Here is a 9,649-nt window from a genome sequence, read left to right on the forward strand (position 1 = left end):
GTAATAATTTATATTTTTTTATTTCAAATTAGATGGAACTAAACTTTATAAATTGTAATAACTCATTTATTGTGTTTCGTTACTTAAATTATCCAAATTTTAAAAATAAAATTATATTTTTAAAATTCAAAATAATTAAAATTTAAAAATTCACGTCTAACATAACCAAAAAGATACAAATAAACATACAAATTATTTTTAAAACTTGAAAAATTAAATAAAATATTGCAAAAAAAACCCACTAAAATATTTTGAACCATTTAAAGTAAATAAAAATCATAAAAAAAGTTAAAATAATACAAAACGAATCAAGAGACACGATTTTAGAAAAAAGCAAAGTATTTTTTTTTAATCTCCACACACACACACATATATTATATATGTTTTTGTAAATTCTCGTACTGTAAACCACGCTCCCCTTGCTAGCTGTTCTCAATTGTCTTCAAGCAAGAACCACAAACTGACACACAGCACGTTGCAGAAGCTCTAAGTAGACACCACTTTCCTTCACTTATCTAACATCAGATTCTACTCAAATTAAATCAAAATAATGTACGTATGTATGTATATGTATATATGTATATACACAGACATCTCATTTTGTGAACCTAGAACATTTTCCTATTATATACCATTGGGTTTGAAGTTTGAAGCAAGCAATTGCAGGATTTTGTATTAGCCATGGCAGTACACAAAGTGACTACTGTGTTCTCCATATGTCTCATTCTCATCCATGCATCAAAACTTGCTCACTCAGCTATGGATCCCTACAAAGCCCTCAACATCATCCTCAACCCAAACGGCACCCTCACACGCTTAAGCATTCCTCCGCAAAGCCCTCCCTCGCCAGATCCCACCCTCCCCACGCCGGTTCTCTCCAAAGACCTCCCCATCAACAAATCCAACCACACCTGGGCGCGGATCTACCTACCCCACCAAGCACAGGATCATTCCCCCAACCACAAACTACCCCTCATCGTCTTCTACCACGGCGGGGGCTTCCTCTTCTACAGTGCAGCCTCCACTTACTTCCACGACTTCTGCGTCAGAATGGCCCACGCCACGCAATCCGTCGTGGTTTCGGTCGACTACCGCCTCGCCCCGGAGCACCGCCTCCCCGCCGCCTACGAAGACTCCGTGGAGGCGCTGCACTGGATCAAAGCCTCCAAGGACCGCTGGTTGCGCCACGCCGATTACTCCCGCTGCTATCTCATGGGGGAGAGCGCCGGGGGGAACATTGCCTACACGGCGGGTCTACGTGCGGCGGCGGAGGTTGAGAACTTGAAACCGCTGAAGATTGAAGGGTTGATGTTGATTCAACCGTTTTTTGGTGGGACGAAGAGGAGTCCATCAGAGATAAGGCTTGCTGAGGACAAGACTATACCTTTGCCTATCACTGATCTGATGTGGAATCTGTCGTTGCCCTTTGGCGTTGACCGTGACTACGAGTACTCAAATCCAACGGTTCATGGCGGGGATAAGATTCTGGATGGGATTAAGGTTCTTGGGTGGAGGGTTGCGGTGTTTGGGTGTGAAGGGGACCCACTGGTGGACCGCGAGAGAGAGCTGGTGAAATTGCTTCAGCAGAAAGGTGTCCACGTGGCAGGAAAGTTTTACGAAGGGGGTCGACATGGCATCTTTGTCGGTGACCCTTCCATGTCTGTCCATGTCTTTAATCATCTTAAAACTCTTTATTGATTACATTACTTAATTACCTAGCTACATTCAACTTTTTCGGTTGTTCTTTTATGTTATATGCATCCACTGTTGTACTACAAGATCAAAAGTGATGAAAAAGTTAAAACAAAAAGGGAACCCGGTCCGGGAAATATCACTGTTCTACTTCATGTCGTTTTCCAATTACTTCTTTTTACATGACTAGTGTGAAATCAAATAAATTAATTTGAGACCTAGTATTATCTTTAACGAAGTGATTAGCTCATAAAAAATAGATATCTAAATAAAATAAAGCGAAACTGACTTATAAAAGTCTCAATTCCCTATCTATTTTATTTCTCTATTTTTTATTTTCCTATCTAGCACCATTTCAAAAATAAATAAATAAATAATAAATTAATTTTATTTTATAATTTTAATTTTGAATACATTAAAAAATAAGTATTTTTAATGTTTAAAATAGTTAAAAATATAATTAATGAATAAATAAATGAGTTTTTACAAAATAAAAATAAAAAATGTTTAGTTTAAATTTTCTTTTTAAGAATAAAGAAAATAAAAAATTAAATTCTACAACACATAAAAGTTGAATCTATAAACATAAATTAGTATTTATTTTTATTATTATTGATGATGTAATCATGTTAATTTTAAGTAAAAAATACAGGACATAATTATAAAAAAATCAAAGTCAATTAGTATTAATTAATATTAAACGCACAAAAAAAACTAATGCAATTGTTACACTTAATGCTTAAAAATGAGATGAAGAAAAATGTAAAAATAAATAAATATAGAAAATAAAAATAGCAACATTGCAACATATCTTTCATGTTACGAAAGACTATTTGATGGAACTAAAAAATGAAGAGTATTGGCATGTATACACCAGTCAAATACTATGTACAAGTCCTGACATGAAAATAACTTCAAAGGGGAGACCTAAGTCAAGTCAAATAAGGACTGATATTGACATAAGAGAACAACATGATCGAACACAAGAAAAACATGTCCCAACATTATTGGATTGTGTTTTTCTCGTCCTTAATTATGTTTCATTTCGCACAAACTATTTAATGTACCATTGAAGAAAATATTAAATGAATGATCATCTTTCATTTATTTTTCTTTTTATGATCAACATCTACTTATTTAGTATCGTCTTATATCTCTTATTTTTATCTTTTTTGGATTTTTTTTATATCTTGTATATTTATCTTATTTTGTTTTTCCTTTATTTTATATCTTATATGTTTTTAGTTATTTTTTTTTCTGTCATTGTTTATTTATTTTAGTTTTTTTTTTATTATTTTATTATTGTTGTTTTTATTTTCTATACTTATTTATTTTTGTATTTTTTTTCTTCTCATTTTTAAGCATTAAGTGTAACATTTGCATTAGTTTTTTTTTTAGGATTTTGCATTTAGGGTAGACACTTCAATATTATTTGTGTGTCCACTATTAATTAATACTAATTGACTTTGGTTTTTTTATAATTATGTTCTGTATTTTTTACTTGAAATTAACATGATTACATCATCAATAATAATAATAAAAATACTAATTTATGTTTATAGATTCAACTTTTATGTTGTTGTAGGGTTTAATTTCTTATTTTCTTCATTATTAAAAAAATAATTTTAAACTAAGCATTTTTAATTTATTACTTTTTTTTATTTTGTAAAAACTCATTTCTTTATTCATTAATTATATTTCTAACTATTTTAAACATTAAAAATACTTATTTTTTAATGCATTCAAAATTAAAATTATCAAAAAAATAATAATTTATTATTTATTTATTTATTTTTGAAATGGTGCTAGATAGGGAAATAAAAAATAAAAGGGTGCTAGATAGGGAAATAAAAAATAAAAGGGTGCTAGATAGAGAAATAAAAACAAAAGGGTGCTAGATAGGAAAATAAAAGCAAAAAAGTGTTAGTTAGGGAAATAAAAGTGTAAATGGTGCTAGATAGTGAATTTACCCCTTATAAAATGCATGTGTAACGAATTTAATTGATAAAATTACAAGATTATAATTTTTTCTTTGTCTTAAAATTTAATTAAAAGTTAAATATGAATGAGTTATTTATGTATAAAACTCATTTAAATATGTAAGGTAAAAAAATACGAATTATTTAACATTATCAATATTATTATTATTATTATTCTATAATCCAACGTTGGTCTAGTTTTTTGGTTTTTTATCTATTACTGCTTACCTCAATGCATTTAACATACTATCTAGTATTTCATTCACTACTACCCTTACGTGCAGATTTTTTTTTTGCATAAAGTGAAGGGCAAAGACTAAAATTACATTGGTCTAGCCAGATACTCCTTTATCAATTTTCTCATCTCTCCACCTCTCCTATTCTTTTCACATCAATACACCAAAACGGAACCTCAAATCCTTTTCGATGATAAACACTATTCACGCAAATACAAACACAATATAAAACAAAAGAAAGAGGTGTTATAAAAATAAATATTAATAGTATATTTTTAAATGATAAATCAATAAGAAATTAGAAAAAACAGATAAAAAAACAGTGGCTAAAATAATTCATATTTTAAACTAAAAACAATTAAAATACATTGAGCATGTTTATGCTACTAGGGAACATTAACAATATTTTTTGCCAAAATTTTATCAACAATTGATTAATGTTTATTCGAAATTATCAGTTTTATAGAATTTTGGGATTTTTTTAACGTCTCTTTAGTAATTAAGAAGCCATGTTTACTAAAATTATTATATTCAATTAAGTCAATGATAAAATTTAATTATTGGGTAACGGGGTGGAGTTACTTATTGGTGTGGTGATATGTTAATAACCAATAAAATAAAGTGTGTGATATGAAAAAAATATTTTCCTAATTATTGGGTAGAGTTATGAAGGAGAAGAAGTTGAAACAGGTGCTAAAGAACAAATAGTAGAGAAGCACAATGTTTGAGGGTAACCAAGTGGATCCCTTCCACCATCTGAAAATTCTCCACAACTCCGACGACACCCTCACTCGCCTGCGTCAAGACCCACTCACCCATCCAACGTCCGATCCCACCCTCCCCATCCCCGTTCTCACCCAAGACGCAACCATCAACCAATCAAACCAAACCTTCGCCCGCATATTCCTCCCACGCCAAGCACTGCATAACTCCTCCACCAACCTCCCTCTCATCGTTTACTTCCACGGCGGCGGCTTCATCCTCTTCAGCGCCGCCACAAGCTTCTTCCACGACGCCTGCGTAAACCTCGCAAAAGACACGAATTCCATCGTCGTTTCTGTGGACTACCGCCTCGCCCCCGAACACCGACTCCCCGCCGCCTACGACGACGCCGTCGAAGCGCTTTCCTGGCTCAAATCCAAGCCACACGATTGGTTGAGAAACCACGCCGACTATGCCAACTGTTACCTCATGGGAAGTAGCGCCGGAGCGAACATCGCGTACCACGCGGCTCTACGTGTGGCTGCGGAAACTAACTCCGATGGGATTAATTACCTGGAGCCACTTAAGATCCGAGGGCTGATATTGAGTCAACCGTTTTTCGGGGCCACAGAGAGGGTTCCTTCTGAGGTGAGACTTGCGGAGGATCCGGTTTTGGCGCCGCACGTGTGTGACGTGCTGTGGGAGCTGTCGTTGCCCGTTGGGGTTGACCGCGAGCACGAGTATTGCAACCCTCGTGGTGGCGATGGCGGTGTGATTTTGGAGAGGGTGAAGGAGCTGTCGTGGCGCGTGATGGTGAGTGGGTGCCATGAGGACCCTCTTGTTGACCATCAGATTGGTCTGGCCACACTTTTGCAGGAGAAGGGTGTTCCCCTTCTCACCAGCTTTGACCCAACCGGATCTCATGGGGCTGAGGTTCGTCATCATCTCCACCAAAACCGACTCCATCACCTCGTTAAACATTTCATTGCTGCTCCTCCTCCCTCCATCCACCATTTATCACCTCCAAACTCTGCTTAACTAACCTCTTTCCTTCTTCCTCAACATCCATCCTCTTGTTTTCTTTCTTGTCAAAATCTTTTTTTACAAAATGTTAAGGTTGTCATATTTTATTTTAAAGGAACGCAAAATGTATATGTCTTGCATTATATATGAATCCCACCATTTAAGATTGCAAATTTGATTTTCATGAATATTTTATCTGATAATAAATAATTATATATATATATATATATATATATATATATATATATATATTCTCTTTTCAAACATGTTTGTGAAAGCAGTGTGTTTAATGAATGCAATACTTGAACACACAGGTAAAAGGTCCACCCTATCTTAACAGATGGGGTTTCTCAACCAATCATGTGTTTGGGATTTCATCCACTGAATTAATTCCATTCTAATATCAATATCTTCAAATTTAATATCAAGATAATATATAAAACAAATATTACAAATAACATAATGATTTTTCAAAGAAAGCAAATAATATAATTGTTTAAATATGAAAAACTATTTTTTATTATTTATTATAAATGATGTAAAAAAGTGAAAAAAAATATAAAAAATATAATAAACTTTACCTTACAAAAGACAGAAAAGAAGAAGCTTAGCTTATATAATAAAAAAGGAATAAATAATTTTAAAATAAACTAAATATAAAAAATCAGAAGTGAATATTTCAAAAAGCACTAATTTAAGTAACATTTAAAATCGTTAAATTAGTAAAAACAACTTACTAATAAAATCAAACAAGCTTAACTCCTACTTTAAAAAAAAGTAGAACCTGGATTGACATCCAAACATAATCATTAACAAAATCTTATGGAGTTACACAACCTATTTGCTGTTGTTGTTAGTCTGCAAAACGTTGACAGCATTTTCCTAAACAAGCAAACTTATGAAAAGGTGAGATTTAATATCAATTTAGGAGGTGAAAATAGTAAATCCTTGGAAAACTTTAGTGTTTTGGGCTTTACATTGATGAATAGGTCCAATCTTAAAGAACAGTTATGAAGAAGCAAGTAGTTTTCAAGGCCCATCATCAAATCATCTCGTCCAACAAATTTGTTCATGTCACTACGGAACTCAGGACAATTCTTCCTGCACCTTCATGTTTTCTTCCTGCACCCTATAGAAGAAGTGAAATAACAATTTTACTCTTTTCTTATTTTTTTTAATTAAACACCTCTCTTTCCCTTTCCAGTGGTAACAACTTCCACTTCTAGCTTCCATAGCCGCAATAGCTCCCTAGCTCCAACACCATTGTCATACTAATCCCACCTCCACGGCTACTGCCATAACCTCTCGCGCCACCACCACAATCACTTTTATTGTCTAAATAAAAATATATATATTAGAGATTGCACAATCCAAAATAAATTTTTTTATTATTTTGAATTGTTAATTTTAAGTACAAATTCTTAATATTTTAAATTACATAATTAAAAATATAAATTAATAAATTTAATATATTTTAAATTGTATAATTTAAAATATAAAAAATATATTTTAAATTCTAAAATACAACGTATTATGAATTCCATAATTCATGAATTTATATTTTGAATTATAAGATCTAAAATATAAATTTGTATTTTAGAATTTAAAATAAAAAGTTTATATTTCAGAGATTATAAAATTCAAAATAAACAATTTTGATATTTAAAAAAATACGAGATTCCAGACGAAAATATGGAGAATCAAGAAGAATTTGTTGTCCGGAAATGACATTAATGAGATGCCTCGAGTGAAGTTTGTTTGAAGACTTGGTATAACGTGTCTATTAATCATAAAATCTTGAAGATACACATTGTTTCAATTGCCATAATTAATTTAATTAGCTTCTGTTTTTCTTCAAGGGTCAGCTTACTAGAATTGAACATTTGTTCTACATAATTAATTTCATGGGGTCATTTTCCCCCTAAAATAGCTTTATCCAATGTCAATGTAACATGTTTGAAAGAAGAAAAAAAATAATTATACACAAGAGACAAAGTTCAATTTGTATACATATCTGTATATATCCATTGCATGCATTGAAGGAAAGCTAAAAGTAGGATAAAATAAAGAAAGAAAAGAGAGTGAATATGCCTAATATATTGAGTGGTGAAGCATGTTTTCTTACCATTTTCTTTGGTTTCGTCTCCCATGCTTGCCCTAAAAGTGGACAAAATTCCATCTCTGTCAAACTATGGTCACAAACAAAAAGTGGGTCTCGCAATAGAAGAAACAAAAGTTGAAAACTGATCACTGTACAATCCATTGCTGGTTGTTATGAACAAAGAAAAAGAGATATAACGAAAAAGAAATAATGGGGAGGTGCTGGTTTTAAATTCTAAATACATGCATGTTTAGTGGTGTAGATAATGTACTATATATCCACGTTTATCATGAGAAAGATTTTCATTATTGTTGAACAGTAAAGACCAAAACAACATATGAAACAAAAATGAAGATAATGTATATTCTGCAAACTCACCAAGTCATGCATATTTTTTAGACATATTTTATAACTTTATATTTTAGTTACGTGTAAAACTCTAAATCTCAAGTTTGAATGAAAGTCTTATCAAGCAACAAGTTAATTAACAGAGCTCTTAAAATCACTTAATAACTCTAGAAAAAGCCATTATGAGTAATATAGCACTTATGCAGATTGAAATTGAATATATGTGAAACCTTGTCGTTTCTATTATCAAGACATTTATCGATCGATCTGCCTCGATAACATAATTTAGAGTAAAAAATTAAGAGGCGACAGAAGAAATTAGATTTCATGCATTTGATTAAGTGTTTGTGATGTCACGTAAAAATTTGAAGTAAAAGAAAATATAAATTTTGCCTTAAACAACGTTTTATTTTATCACCCTTTCACCACCTCGATCTGATCATGCATTTTTGTCCTCACATGACCCTAATCGTTCTCAAAAGGCCATTTAATAAGTTATGGCTAGAGTGGGCTAACCTTGTAAGTTGTTCAAATGTGATTATTTTTTTTCACCAAAAATTTATACTTATTTTAAGTCTGTCATCAAAGTAATTAAGTAATAACAAGCGTGTGATCCAAATAAAATTGAGTACAAATTCTTTAAGCAAAATGGAAAAAATATAAACAAAATTCTTAAAAAAATAATTATTGACAATATCGACAAATGCTTTGTTTTAATTAAAGGTAAAAAACAATTATATGAATTGATGAAGAAGGGGAGTGAGGTGGGGTTGTAACTGAGTTGTGTATTTTACTAGTTGCAAGAGCAAAATTATTGATCTGTTTTTGTCTTTTGTAACAATGAAAATTATGAGATAGGACAAAAACATATATTTCATTCAACAGCCTATACAAGACTGCAGTATCTGTCGAACTGTAGCTAGTAGATAGACTTGATCAAGATAAGTTTATTGAGATTCCATTAAGAGATTGGTGCTATTATCATTATGTAATTATTAAGAAGCAGGCAAAATATTATAATACTTTTTTTTGGTTTTATTTCAAACTACAAAAATATGGTTATTGAATAAATCAGGTTGTCATAAGTTTTTTCTATTTTAATTCCAAAGTAGCAATTTAGGTTCCAATATTGTTTCCTGATTCTTAATCACTTATAAACATGATCTCCCACCAGTAGTTAATCATCTTCATTATCCAAGTTCCATTACTAGGGTTTTGCATCTAGAAAAATTAACTACTTGGCTCGTCACCAATGATGATTACTGCAATAAATTATATATGTCTCATAAGAATATTTGATTTAAGTCATAAAATGTTAAATCATAAATTATATATATATATATATATATATAAATGATATAAATTATGTGTGTGAGTGAACAAGCCATGAAGTCATTTCTTCCTAGTTTTTCCAGTATGAAACATTTCTTCTGGTTGATGGAATATATATTTTAATAGATTGTTAACTATCAAATCTGATTGGCATAAGTTTATTTTACTATTTACAACAACCAAAGAGGTAGCATATATATGCATACTTTTAATTAAATACCCATTCCTATAACCAT

The 9,649-nt window shown here is 31.6% G+C and overlaps 2 protein-coding genes across 2 annotated transcripts; both read left to right on the plus strand.

Moving 5' to 3' along the window:
• The first annotated feature begins 325 nt into the window (after window positions 1–325).
• Window positions 326–1,847, plus strand: LOC137828081 (carboxylesterase 1). The gene has a single exon (XM_068634500.2). It carries the CDS (start codon window positions 682–684, stop codon window positions 1,696–1,698), a length of 1,017 nt encoding a protein of 338 aa, XP_068490601.1. The 5' UTR covers window positions 326–681; the 3' UTR covers window positions 1,699–1,847.
• Window positions 1,848–4,449: 2,602 nt separating this feature from the next.
• Window positions 4,450–5,805, plus strand: LOC137828114 (carboxylesterase 1). The gene has a single exon (XM_068634558.2). The coding sequence runs from the start codon at window positions 4,628–4,630 to the stop codon at window positions 5,645–5,647; it is 1,020 nt and encodes a 339-aa protein (XP_068490659.1). The 5' UTR covers window positions 4,450–4,627; the 3' UTR covers window positions 5,648–5,805.
• The last annotated feature ends 3,844 nt before the right edge of the window (window positions 5,806–9,649 follow it).

This window comes from Phaseolus vulgaris, chromosome 7 (assembly GCF_051622355.1).
Source record: "Phaseolus vulgaris cultivar YP4 chromosome 7, ASM5162235v1, whole genome shotgun sequence".
Lineage (NCBI taxonomy): Eukaryota > Viridiplantae > Streptophyta > Magnoliopsida > Fabales > Fabaceae > Phaseolus > Phaseolus vulgaris.

Coding starts and splice junctions, on each gene's coding strand:
- LOC137828081 (XM_068634500.2), top strand. CDS start 682: ATGGCAGTACACAAAGTGACTACTGTGTTCTCCATATGTCTCATTCTC.
- LOC137828114 (XM_068634558.2), top strand. CDS start 4,628: ATGTTTGAGGGTAACCAAGTGGATCCCTTCCACCATCTGAAAATTCTC.